Source organism: Mastigoproctus giganteus, chromosome 9 (genome assembly GCF_048544385.1).
Source record: "Mastigoproctus giganteus isolate SK-2022 chromosome 9, ASM4854438v1, whole genome shotgun sequence".
Lineage (NCBI taxonomy): Eukaryota > Metazoa > Arthropoda > Arachnida > Uropygi > Thelyphonidae > Mastigoproctus > Mastigoproctus giganteus.
This window is the reverse complement of record NC_143583.1, coordinates 82,455,459-82,470,044: the sequence shown is the minus strand read 5'-3', so window position 1 is coordinate 82,470,044 and position 14,586 is coordinate 82,455,459. Positions and strand designations below refer to the sequence as shown.

Below are 14,586 nucleotides of genomic sequence, written 5' to 3'. Positions count from 1 at the left end.
CAAGCTCTAATATCCTGTCTTCACCGATAAGTGATCTTACGTTGAGTGATCGAACATATTCATAATGAACTCTAAAGTCATTCGAAATATTGTCAGAGTGGTTCAGTAGAGAAACTACTTCTTCAGACATAAATTAAAATCAACTGCACAATTTAAGCTCCAACTTCACGCAGAATTTAACGTGAATTACTCTATAATTTTTGAATATAATGATAGTGTTAACTTTATTTATGTTTAATACCAATATGTATTAATAATAATGAAATAAAAATAAAATCGATTAACGATAATAAGTATTAATATTAGTATTACTATTAATAATAGTTAATAATAAGGGGTACGTGGTAGATAGTTAATGAATTAAAGTATAAAAAATGTTTAGAAAAAATAACAAGAAATGAATGTAATATAAAGACATCATATACAATTTGCGCTGATTCCTTGTTTAACTTTCCTTAGGGATGGTTTCGTCGCTGGACTCTTCTCTCGGATCAGTGTTCAAGGCATTAGCTGAAGCCGCCATGCTGGATAATTCCGTCATTATTTTTTCTACGGACAACGGTGGAACAGTCAGTGGATTCGAGGGTTCAGCTAGTTCTAATTGGCCTCTGAGAGGGGGAAAGTTTTCCTTTTGGGAAGGAGGCATAAGGGGTTCGGCTGTTATCTGGAGTCCTTTGCTGAACAATAAAAGAGGGAGAGTGTCCAGGCAGATGATGCACATCACTGATTGGCTTCCGACTTTGTATCATTTAGCAGGTACGAAACTACTTGGAATGGCGATTAGACTACTAAGAAATGGAACCTATAAAGGTTCATATTAAAAGTTTCATGATAATTAATAATAAATACAGTACAATTGGCAGTATTAAAATCCTTATCCAAGCTGCAGGCCGATTAAAGTTGCGCTTATTACAACCGTGTCAGAACCGTGTAAACATGGAAGTCTGCAGGTGAACGCATCCGGAAACCAGCTATCAGGGAAAGAAAAAAGTTTTACTCGGTTCTTATCGCGAATCACCACCTCGAGAATGAACTTACGGTCACTGCCATATACAGTATTAGCATTAGCATTAGTAGAGGCATACGATGCAAAAAAGCAAGCTTATGCAGTATTAGCCAAAAAAAAACCCGCTCCGATTTCACCCCTCCTTTCGTTACAAATACCTGTCCAGTTCAGCCTTAAATTTATTTAGGCTATCAACTTCCACAACAAAAAATGGAAGTCTCTTCCACCAATCAACTACCCGCTGGCTAAAGGCAAACTTCCTCTCATCTATCCTACAACTCTCTTTCCTCAATTTGAATTTATACCCTCTCAGGCGATTATTCTGAGCAAGAGGAAAAGTCCCATCAGCATTGAGCATGCTTAAACCATTCAAGGCTTTACACACCTTAATCAGATCACGTCGCAGCCGCCTAGTCTCCAAACACTGTAATCTGCAAAAATTAAGCCTTTCTTCGTAAGAGCAATCCTTTGTTCCATTCACTAATCTTGTTGCCCTTCTCTGTACTCGTTCCAACAGCTCTACATCCTTCTTGAAATGAGGCCTCCAGGTCTGTATACAGAACTCAAGGGGTGGCCTGACCATTGCTTATTCAAGAGGATAATCACCTCCTTATCCCTGATAGAAAAATTCCTGTATATCATTGACAAGACACCATGAGCTACTCTTGAAGACCGTCTGTACTGCTCAGAAAACTTCGTATCTGCCTGCACAATTACCCTCAGGTCCTTTTCATCTTCTACCACTGTCAGTTTAGTACCACAGAGCTGATATGTTAATCTGGGGATATTTAAGTAGTAGTGGGATTAGTGAAATAGGGAAAAGAGGGCACACTCAGATGTTAAAGTTATATTTCAAACCAAGATCGAAATAGGATTATAATCGATTCTATACATTATTTGCTTGACTCTGCTTAATTCCAGTCAGTGATTGCAATTAGACAATTAGTATTAGTATTATTAAGGTCAAATGACATATGAAAAAGTAGACAGAAGCTCTCTTCATCAGAAAAATCATAAATAAAATAAAATAATAGAAAAATGAATATTCATACTGTTCCCATTCCAGACTCACTGACTGCACTTTGGGAAAAACTTATTCTAATGTTCGATAATCGCTCCTAGGTGAACTTTATGAGATCCAATCTTCTGTTTTCCCTGAGATTTTATATCTGTGCCTCGGTTCTTGTCGTACCTACGAGATAGAGAACAAACCTTCCTCATTCATTTTACTCAACCACATCAGTGTCTCATTCACCTCAATTATTTGTCCCTGGAGATGCCTAATTGTTAAACTTTGTACTCTACGCTTTCTAATCCGTTCTTCATTTGTGCATCGAATTGGACTCATTACTTATCCATTTGCCCTTCTTTGAACCCTCTCCAGGAATTTTATGCCGTTCTTAGGCATGGACTCCCGACCTGAATACAACATTTCAAGTGCAGTCAAACAATCCTTGAACAGTAGGATAATGATGTCATTCTTTAAACCCGCAAAGGTCCTATAAATCATAGACATGACACCATATAGTTTCCTAGTTACCGGTTACACTGCATAGAAAATTTCATGTCATATTGAATCGTAACACACCTAAATCTTTTTCATCTTGAACTTTTGCCTCCTCTCCTTTTAGCATATATCGTAGCGGAGTGGTCAAAGCGAAAGGGTACGTAAGTTAGAAGTGCTTTGATTGACCTGGGTTCAAATCCATTTCTTGTATTCGTTTGATCTTGTGAACTCCTCTGACCGTGTGGATGTACCTGGAGTATAAACTTTAGAACTCATTTAAATTTTTAATTGAAATTATGCTTCGGACTAGAGTTTCAAAGCGTAAGTCCGAGAGGAGTGAGGACATCTTCACTTTCTGAGGTGGGGGAAGGAAATAGAGACTACCACCTACGGATCAGTGTCTTATTGCATGCGTTGTGTATGCAGATTGTACGACAGCTGAACATGATGCCACAGGTAATGTCTTAGTGTGTGTGTGCTAGACACCCACAGAGAGGGGGGGGATTTAGAGTTTTATTTGATGAGGTTAAACAGAAAATTTTTTATTTATTTTAAACTTAATGTAAGGCAATTCATAGTTTTCTCTACAGAATTTTTAGTGAATTACTTAAATTTTCTGAAACATTTAAAAACATTTTAAAACTGTACTAACTACATTGGTATGTTCAAGTGAAACGTTTTAAAGGCACGCCAAGATTGCTCTATGCAATGCCAAGGAATGTATATTGTCAGAAGAGGCCGACTTTTCGTACTGATCCATGGTAATGAATCCAATGATGACCAGGGGTTCGTTAGCATGGATCACCATGCTGATGTCGCGATTTGTTTTTGCGAATCGTCTCAGTACCATGTTATAGAAACGATCATTAAATTAAACAATCACAAATGAATTACGCCTGTAAAGCGTGTGCTCTGAATTATAAATTGTTGGCACATTTTGATATCTCGAATAATTGTGGAAATTTTTCATCCCTGGTTGTCAGGTTCTACATTGATAGCGCCTCGTTGTTTCCGAAGAATGTCGTCTTAACCATTGGGCTAAATGGGATAAAAAAGTGCCCTTCTTAAGTGGTTATAACACAGTTTAATAAAGCAAAGGGCCCTATGCCACGGACGTATGCCCCTGTTACCATTGCACAGTCATGAGTGGGATTACTGCGTCTTACAGCAAACTTAGTTGTTGCTGTTTGTTTTTATTAGCATCACTAACTAAGTCTGTGCGCTGTGCTATATTGTGTACGATTTTCATGTTGCGCGATTTGAAAAACACGCCATAGCTCATGGAAAAATCTATTCTCTGCGCCTGAGATTGTCTAACTACAACCCGGATTGAAGAGAGTGTAAGATGCAATCTTATATATACATAAATATAGGGTAAGGATTAATAAATATAAATACAAATTTAAAAAAAAAGGTTCAGAAAGAATATATTACAGGCTTTTATTATGCTACGGAAATTGGGCTCAAATTTTGCATGAAAATTGAATAGTAAATAAGTTTATTCTTGGAAAAAAAGAACAATCGCGAAGGGGGGGGACTAACGGGAAGCGTTGCTCTAAGTGGAAGCAACAATAGATGACAAATTACAGGGGGACTAGACCGCGTATAAGGAGTAGGTAAATTTAGAAGACAGAGAGAGAACTTGAGAATATTATACTGTCCTGAACTACAGAGGTTGTACTCTCCAATCGGAATGAATCCAAGAAAGGGGTATAAGGGCCGACGACCGATTAAGGAGGAAGTTGCTGAGAATTGGGGGGAAGTGATTGGCCAGAGAGAAAAGTTGAGAGAAACAAAGAGAAAAGCGCGAAAAAAAAACCCGGTGAGAGAGAGTTTTTTAGTTGAAGACAGAGAAGATGCCGTCTTATGAGAGTGTGGTGGTAACAAAAAAAGTGCGGTCCGATTAGAGATGCAGTTAAATAAGTGGGATTAATTTTTGGAAAAGAGGTGAATACGAAAAGGACGAAATAAGACATAGAATGAGGAAATAAAAAGCTCGAGGGATTTTCTTCTGCAAGGATAGGTAAAACGAGGAAGGAGAAAGTCAAACCAGTATTACACAGCAACCACAAAGAAAAAAGAAAGCCATAGAAGTCCTGAAGAAGGGAACCCTATCGAGGTAACTAAAGGAAGGCATAATAAAGAAAGCTAATGTAAGTCATTTTATTGATTATGAGAAGATTATAATATGAGAAAGACTGAGGGACCTATTCGTACCTGGATATTGTACCGGGCCAAGTAATATGTTGTATAAAGAGACTGAAAAGGATTGCGTTACCAAAACCAATACCTAGTATTTGTAAGGCTATTAGGACCATATGTATATATAAGTGAATTGTATATATGTCTGTCCAATATGTGAATAGAGTTTGCTAGGAAAAATTAAATTATGTTTACTTTGATTACCGTGTCTATGGAGATTTTTCTCAAGGAGAACGACGCACTGCTCGAAACACTATGCTGATACCACCTTAGCTGGAGAAGCAGAAAAATACGTTACATAACTCTCGTGTTATATCAGCTTCTGCTGTTGATTTAATTGAGGATCATATCAGACTAAGACCGTGTTCCAAAATTTGCATTTTGTTAAATAACTACTCTTCAAAAACTCACATTAGCGAGTGCTGCCATCTAATGGAATTCGCATAAACTAACATATTTTGCAATTATTATTACTGTATTCATTTTTTCAGGAATTCACGATATAAACATTGATTAGATAAAAATTTGAATGAAGTAAACAAATATAACACTTGTAGGAGATTTTAATTAAATATTTCATTTATTTTTTATGGTTATTAATGAATGGTACATAAGCTTTGCTTCCTTGCATCCTTCTGATTATTACTATATTAATTATATACTCGTACATAGGGACAAAAAAGTTACTATTTAGGATTACTCAAAGTAGAATCCAGGCTTTTTCACTGTGGGGAAAGGGATGGTAATGTGATAATGTGTTAAAGAGCAATTAATTATAGTGTTCTAACTTAATTTTATCGTAGTAGTGAATTTTTTCACCACCTGTTGCTTCCCCTCTTGAAAACCCTCAGAATTCAACAGTGAGATTATTTTTAATTACTTCTTAATTAACTTGTAATTTTAATTATTTTTAGTTCATTCTTTTATACGATGTCACTCCACTTACGTACATTATTGCGAGTGTAATTGAGTTCCTTAATTGCCTTCCCATTCTTCAAACAATTTCAGCAATAAAAATTAATTATTTCCAACGAAACATAATAATTCATTATTCACAGTTACCCACAATCGTTCTTTGGAATGTTCTGCATTATAGTTTCCGAAAATGTAAAATACATGTTGCTACACAGCTTAAATAGACCAAGATGTAAACAAAAGAATCAACGTGCCTGTGAAAAGAGACAAAAATATTTTTCTTTCCATTCATTATTAATAAAAAAAATTATGCAATTCTGTTTTTCTATAAAAAAGAGTGCAGACAGATCCACTCGTTTCCACGTTAGTATAGTACAGTTTTTAAATTAGCACAGGGATGCCCAGTTGCAGTTCTTACCAAAGCAGAATTCATAGTTTCGATACAAAGTTCTGTGAAAGCAACTTTTTTATAAAAACATAAAAAAGAATATTGTTGTGAAAGAAAACGTATTTGTACTATGTTTCCCCCCCCGTATATATATATATATATATATATATATATATATATATACAGTACTATGTAATTCTGAAACAGGATATGTTTATTTGATTTATTTGTTTGATTTTTTAAATACTAGGTGGCGATACTAAAACCCTGGGCAATATTGATGGCATGAACATGTGGGAAGTACTGAAAGATGATCTGCCTTCCCCAAGACAAGAGATTCTAGTCAATTCCGATTCTATATCTGGAATGGCTTCTCTCATACAACAGAATTACAAAGTGGTCAATGGGACTTGGGAAAATGGTTTATTTGATGGCTGGTATGGACCATCGGGCCGTAGCTATCCTTTTCCGAATTGGACCAACGAAGAACTCGATAAATGGGTTTGGAAAGATGGTTCTATTGTGGGAGACATAATCGCGCAGAGAGGAACTCCCTTTCCTCCGAGGGACAGTAAGTGGCGCAAAGGGACACAAGTGGAGTGTGGACCAGTACCCAAAAGTACTACGAAAAGCTGCAATCCTAATCAGGCTCCATGTTTGTTCAACCTTGACAACGATCCTTGTGAATATTATAACCTGGCAAAAAAATATCCCGAGGTAAGTTTACTTTTAACTTTATTGCATGTGGATAAATATAAAGTAATAATTAAACAATAATGAGAATAAGTAGTTACATATGATGAAACTGGGCTAAGTCAAGCGTAGAAGAATTCGATCTTGCATTCTTCTGTGCTTAACACACATTTTATGAAGCAACGTCTGAGTCATTAAAATTGTCCCACTAGAAAGAATGCACAGATTTACCTGAAAATGTGGATGCATAATTGTGACGTGTATGGAAGTAAGCGATTAGCACGTCAAGGAAATGTTAGTAGGCAAAAAAAACAGTGAGTCAAAGATTGTCTAAGAATGTGGAATGTCTTTAACGCGCATAAGGTGACGTCATATACAGCTGACGGACTTTTACAGGAGTAAAAAAAAATCATGATTTTTTATTGATGTGCACAGCGTGAACACTGCTGCATTCATACACAAATTCAATCATGTCTACGTTGATATCTGTCACTTCACTTATTTTGAGTTCAGAGCATGCGCTTCTTTTACTTTTGGCAATTCCAATGAAGGCCAGTGTGTCTATGCTTATGCCCTCGTGGTAGCACAGTTGGTAGACTCGCCGTCCTCCCCTCACCGGAGGGAAAAGACCAAAGCTCGAATCCGGTCGATGAGTTTATGGGCCTTTTGCACAACGTAGTTCAACTGGTTTGTCTGAGGCGAGAACAGTACGGTTTTTCTCCTAGAAACTGGAGTTTTTTTATCCCGCAAATAGCAAATCAACTGCAGAAATATGCAATTTACAGACGTAATATATACGGTGCAATATGGCCCAACTTGCTGATGCACGTTAAAACAATTATTCTTATTTGCTATTTCTTGTTTGGTTTTTCATTTGATTTCTTCAAGCTGTGAGCTAAAGAATAAGGTATTCTCACTCACGCCAAAGACAGTAAGTCGTGATTGTTTCTAGGTAAGTAGGCAGTGCAATCTATCCAATCAATTCCGCTGATGCAGTTGAACCTGGTACAAATAGCTTATGCATGATAGACAAGACCTCAAAGGAGGATACTGTTGGGATATCAGAGACGTGGTGTCACACTGATATTAGGAATGCAGAATTGGAATTTGGGGAGCAAAATGTGTACAGAAAGGATAGACAGGATAGGAAAGGAGAGGTGGTGTCATGCTTATAATTAAGAAAAACATAAAATCAAAAGAAGTGCATACAGTTGACATAGATGGACAGTGCAATATTGAATCAGTTTGGTGTGACATAAGCACTGCGAAAGGGAAAGTAAGAGTAGGAGTGCGTTATAGGCCCAATGACTCGAATGAGTACAATGAACAATTGTACAGAAAAATAGAGTGGGCTAGTAAATCGGAATGTCTTATAATGGGGGATTTTAACTTCCCAGATATTGACTGGAACTTGTGGTTCGTCACTCACACACTAGTAAGATTTTTGTGGATTTATTGGATGATTGTTTTCTGCAACAGTATGTTCAAGAGGAAACCACAGAGGGTAATACATTTTATCTGATTATCAGCAGTGATCATTCGTGTATTAAGAATTTGCAGATAAACGAACCACTAGGTGGCAGTGATCACAGTGTATTGATGTGGGATTTACTTAAAGATATAATTACCATCAGGGGTAAAGGAAAGGGTTTTTGCTTCCGTATAGGTGAGTACAGTGGTCTCAGACAGTTTTTAAATTCTGTATAGTGGGATAAACTGACGATGTTACAAGCAGTAAATTCTAAGTGGGAAGAATTCAAGGATTTAATCGAGGATGCTACTAAAAGTTTCATGCCTATTAAGAAATATTGTTCAAGGTTTAGACATAAATGGTTATCTAATGAACTAGTGAGACTCGTAACAGAGTAGAAAAATGCATGGGATGCATATAAATTATCAAGCGACTCAGAAGCCTATGGCAGATATAAGCTAGTCTGTAATCAAGTCACAAAGGACGTTAGGCAAGGGAAGGCACATTATGAGATATTTTTGGCGAATGATGCAAGAAAAGCAGCAAGGATTTCTTTACTTATAAAAACTTTAATTTGAAGGGGATGAATCAGATTGCTCCACTTGATATCGATAGTTCGACTGTTGATGATCCTGCTCAGATAGCTGATAAACTGAATGAGTATTTTACATCTACATTCACATATGAGGAGTTATTAAGGAAGGAAAACGCCAGAAGTTTATGAAATTGTAACAGGGTGCTTAACGACATTGAGTAAAGTGGAGGAGAAATTGTTGAAGTTAAACATAAGAAAGGCACTAGGGTGGATGGGATCTATTCAGTTATATTAAAATAGGCGGCAAAGGAACTAAGCAAACCCTTAGCCATAATTATAAGAACATCCATGGATTCAGGAGAAATCCCCACGAACTGGAGATGTGAAATGTATCCCCAATTCACAAAGAGCGATCAAAGGATGACAGGAGTAATTACAGACATGTTAGTTTGACTTCTGTTCCAGGAAAAATAATGGAGTCACTGGTTAAAGACGCATTGCAGGATCATCTAGAGAAGACTGCAGCAATAATTCAGAGATATCTTGAATTTGTTAAGGAAAAGTCTTATCTGAAAAATTTCATTGTGTACTCTGATGTGATTACAAAGGAACTTGATGCAAAAAAAAAAATAATTTTGATATCATATACTTGGATTTTAGGAATGCTTTCGACACTATTGCGCATGTCGAAATACTGTACAAATTGGAGCAGAATGGTATTAAGGGTAAGTTGCTACAATGGATAAAAGGGTGGTTGAGTGGGAGAAGACAGAGAGTGGTAAACAATGGGTGCTGCTCTTCGTGGACTAATGTTATTAGTGGAGTCCCACAGGGTTCGGTGTTGGGTCCACTGTTGTTTTGTATATTTATCAATGATATTGATGAAGGTATATCAGGCTTAATGTCGAAGTTTGCAGATGATACAAAGGTTGGCAGGGTTGTTAATGATAGTATTGGCAGTGTGCTACTGCAACAGGATCTAGAAAATTTGGGCAGATGGGCTAAGAAGTAGCAACTGAAGTTTCACTTTGACAAATGCAGAGTACTGCATATGGGTAGAAGTAACCCCAGAGGAACGTACCAACTGTGTGGTACTAAACTTAGGGTGGTAGAAAACGAAAAAGACCTTGGAGTAATTGTGCACTCAGATATGAAGTTTTCAAGCAATGCAGACAGGCTGCAAGAGCAAGTCAAGGGGTTTTGTCAATGATATACAGGAATTTTGCTAGCACGGAAAAGGAGGTGATTATCCTTTTGTATATGGCAATAGTCCATGCCTTGAGTACTGCGTACAGGCCTATAGGCTTCATTTTAGGAAGGATGTAGGTTTGCTTGAGCGTGTACAGAGAATGGCAACAAAAATGGTGAGGGGAATGAAGGGATCTTCTTACCAAGTAAGGCTAAAAATTATGCGAATTGCAGCGGCTGGAGACTAGGCACCTGCACGGTGATCTGATTGAGGTGTATAAGGCTTGAATAGGTTGAGCACGCTGAATTTTGATGGGATTCTTCTACTTGCTCAGATCACAAACCTAAGGGGGTATAAATTCAAAGTGAAGAAAGACAGTTGTAGAATAGATGTGAGGAAATTTGCCTTTAGCCAGCGGGTGGATAATTGCTGGAACAAACTTCCATCTGTCGTTGTGGAAGAGGATAGCTTAAATAAATTCTACGAGGAACTGGACAAACATTTTGAGGGAATGGTTGTGTGAATTTTTAATTTATTTTATTATTATTATTATAATTTTTTTTGTCAGATGCTACATAAGCTCATACGCTTGCTTCCTTGCATCACATGCCTCTATTACTATTACTATAGACTCTCGTAATGTTCCTTTCACAAACGAAAGTGTTTAACACAGTCGCATCAGTCATTTCGGTGAAAAAAATTGGAAACAATATTTAAAGTGGAAGCTTTAATTATTGCTTAATGTTTTCTAAAAATTAATAACAGTAGATGCTCTAAAAAATATTTGCTGAGTTGCTGGAAGGAGTTGCGCTGTTTATATATATTCCGATTCAGGGAATATTTTCTGATCTTCGACAATACTGTGGCATCGGCAATGGTATGAATATCGATACAAAACTGTGCACCTTCCTGAAACCGACTAACTGGGCCGCGCATGAAAAATACCACAGTAAGTTACTTGTGGCCAAATTCCATCGATGTAATTTAGCCTCATGAAATTCTGATGTTATTAGATTACAAGCTACTCATTGTAATCACATAACATAACGATATCATCCCTGTATAGTGGTAGTAGTAGTAGTAGTAGTGGCATGTGATGCAAGAAAGCAAATGTATGAGCTTATGCAGCATCAGCCAAAAAAAAAAAAAAAATCACACCGTTCCCTCCAAATTCCTGTCCAGTTCCTCCTTAAATTTATTTAACCTATCAACTTCCAGAACGACAGATTGAAGTTTCTTCCAGCAATTAACCACCCGCTGGCTAAAGGCAAATTTCCGCACATCTATTCTACATCTGTCTTTTCTTAATTTGAATTTATGCCCCCTTAGGTTAGTAATCTGAACAAGTGGAAGGATCCCATCAGAATTCAGCGTGCTCAACCCATTCAAGGCCTTATATACCTCAATCAGATCACCGCGCAGGTGCCTAGTCTCCAGCCACTGCAAATTGCAGAATTTAAGCCTCTCTTGGTACGAGGATCCCTTCATTCCCCCTCACCAATCTTGTTGCCCTTCTCTGTACACGCTCAAGTAAATCTACATCCTTCCTAAAATGAGGCCTCCAGACCTGTACGCAGTACTCAAGGCGTGGCCTGACCATTGCCTTATACAGAGGGATAATCACCTCCTTTTCCCTGCTAGCAAAATTCCTATATATCATTGACAAAACTCCATGACCTGCCCTGGCAGCCTGTCTGCATTGCTCAGAAAACTTCATATCTGCCTGCACAATTACACCCAGGTCTTTTTCATTTTCTACCACCTTAAGTGTTGTACCACACCGTTGGTACGTTTCTCTGGGGTTACTTCTACCCATATGCAGTACTTTGCATTTGTCAAGGTTAAACTTCAGTTGCCAGTTTTTAGCCCATCTGCCCAAATTATCTAGATCCTGTTGCAGTAGCACACTGCCATTACTGTCATTAACAACCCTGCCAACCTTTGTATCATCTGCAAACTTCGACATTAAGCCTGATATACCTTCATCAATATCATTGATAAATATACAAAACAACAGTGGACCTAACACCGAACCCTGTGGGACTCCACTAATAACATTAGTCCAAGAAGAGCAGCACCCATTGATTACCACCCTCTGTCTTCTCGCACTTAACCATCCTTTTATCCATTGTAGCAACTTACCCTTAATACCATTCTGCTCCAATTTGTACAATAGTCTTCCATGCGCAACAGTGTCAAAAGCTTTCCTGAAATCCAAATATATGATATCAAAATTATTTTTTGCATCCAGTTCCTTTGTAACCACATCATAATAACCTATCAAATTTGTCAGACAAGACTTTCCCTTAACAAACCCATGCTGTGTCTGAATTATTGCTGCAGTCTTGTCTAGATGATCCTGCAATGCATCTTTAACCAGCGACTCCATTATTTTACCCGGAACAGAAGTTAAACTAATTGGTCTGTAATTACTCGTGTCACCCTTCGATCCCCCTTTGTGAATTGGGGATACATTTGCACATCTCCAGTCCGTGGGAACCTCCCCTGAGTCCAAGGATGCTCTCATAATTATGGCTAAGGGTTTGCTTACTTCCTTTGCCGCCTCCTTTAATGTTACTGGATAGATCCCATCCACCCCAGGTGCTTTTCTTACGTTTAACTTCAACAATTTCTCCTCCACTTTGCTGTCAGTTAGTACAAAATCATTAAGTATCCTGCTACAATTTGATAACCTTCTGCCATTTTCAAACCTTAATAACTCCTCATGTGTGAATGTAGATGCAAAATACTCATTCAGTTTGTTTGCTATCTGAGCAGGATCATCAACAGTCGAACCATCGATGTCAAGTGGACCAATCAGATTCATCCCCTTCCTTTTAGAGTTTATATAAGTAAAGAAATCCTTGCTGTTTTTCTTAGCATCTTTTGCCAAGGATTTCTCGTAATCTGCCTTCGCCTGCCAAACCTCCTTTGTGACCTGATTACAGACTAGCTTATATCTGCCATAGGCTTCTGAGTCGCTTGATAATTTATATGCATCCCATGCATTTTTCTTCTCTGTTACGAGTCTCATTAGTTCATTTGACAACCATTTAGGCCTAAACCTTGAACAATATTTCTTAATAGGTATGAAACTTTTAGTAGCTTCCACGATTAATTCCTTGAATGCTTCCCACTTAGAATTTACTGTTGGTAACATCGTCAGTTGATCCCACTGTACAGAATTTAAAAACTGTCGGAGACCACTGTACTCGCCTTTACGGAAGCAAAAACCCTTTCCTTTACCCCTGATGGTAATTAAATCTTTAAGTAAATCCCAAGTCAGTACACTGTGATCACTTCCACCTAGTGGTTCCTTTATCTGCAAATTCTTAATACACGAATGATCACTGCTGATAACCAGATCAAGAGTATTACTTTCTCTGGTTGCCTCTCGAACATGCAGCAGTATGTTCGAGAGTGCTTATGTCATCTTTACTTCAAAGGATGGATAGAGGGGGTTTGAATGGAAGTGGCTGAGAAGCTAGAATGGAGGAAAGAGAAAAGTTGATAGGATGAAATCAAAGTTCAATGGTGAATGTACAACTGTCACCTTCCCATTCTAACAAGTTTAAAAGAAACGTGGAAGTTGTATCGATGCCACCTCAGAACAGTAATGGCTGTGGAAGTTGGGTGTATCTGTAATAAAGGCGTGGACTTCACTTCAACGTCTGTGTGAGAAGGAGTGCAAGAATTAATCAGAGAGAGAGAGAGAGAGAGAGAGAGAGAGAGAGACTTGACATGCCAAAGAAATTTAAAAAGAATCTATTAGAGATGACTCACTGTTCAAAGGCAGATTGCTCAGAATAAAATAATTTTTACTAAATTTTTACTAAAATAAAAAGTGTGTTATATCTTTTTAGTTAATCAAGTAGTAATTAATTGGTAACACGACAGTTATTTGCTTTTCACTTCTATTAATCACAGAAAAAGAAGAAATCCAATTAATTCAAGAAATAAAAATCAACCTGAAATGTAACGCACCATGTGCATTTACTAACTTGTTTTGTTTCTCTTTAGATTGTAGACTGTATGATGAAGAGGATTGAGAAGTTCAACCAAATCTCAGTTCCCCCCTTTAACAAACCGGTAGATCCTCGTTCTGATCCTCGAAGACATGGTTTTGCTGTGACAACATGGATGGACCATTGCACTGAATCCAATTTTCATCTGATATAGCTTTTTCATCTGATATTTGTTTAGAAAGGAGCGTTTGACACTTTACCCATGAGCATAGTGGCATAGTATTGAGAGTAAGGCGCCTCCGGCGGTCACCCACATCTGCGCCATCGGTACTCTTGTGTAGTGTACAGAACCCTCTAAATGCCAGAAGTGTGTGATTTACCCACGATCAGTGTTAACATGAAATAAAATTGTACAGAATTGTGTCCGTAATAAAAATTTGATATCATTTTCCAGTCAAGATAAAACCCAAGTCAAGATAAAACCCAGTCAAGATAAAACCATTTAACCCAAGCACGGTACTAAGTACTATAGGTTTAATACCTCTCGTGTTTGGGGTTCTCATAAAAAAAAAAAAAAAAAAATATCTCACGAGTCTTGAATAATATGTAGGATTATATGGATTAGATATAATTTATAAACTTATAAATATACAGTAACAAGAAATTTCTTCAAAGACAATATAACACAATTCAATTAAAAAAAACAAAACAAAAC

The 14,586-nt window shown here is 37.5% G+C and overlaps 1 protein-coding gene across 1 annotated transcript in view; it reads left to right on the top strand.

The window, feature by feature from the left end:
* The window catches only part of LOC150080497 (arylsulfatase B-like), a 39,017-nt gene extending 24,932 nt beyond the window's left edge, over nucleotides 1-14,085 (top strand). Inside the window, exons 7-9 of the mRNA XM_090380713.1 lie at nucleotides 460-756; nucleotides 6,269-6,735; nucleotides 13,927-14,085. Coding sequence (XP_090236839.1) covers nucleotides 460-756; nucleotides 6,269-6,735; nucleotides 13,927-14,085 — 923 coding nt within the window. The remainder of the gene's footprint in view (nucleotides 1-459; nucleotides 757-6,268; nucleotides 6,736-13,926) is intronic.
* Nucleotides 14,086-14,586: the final 501 nt, after the last annotated feature.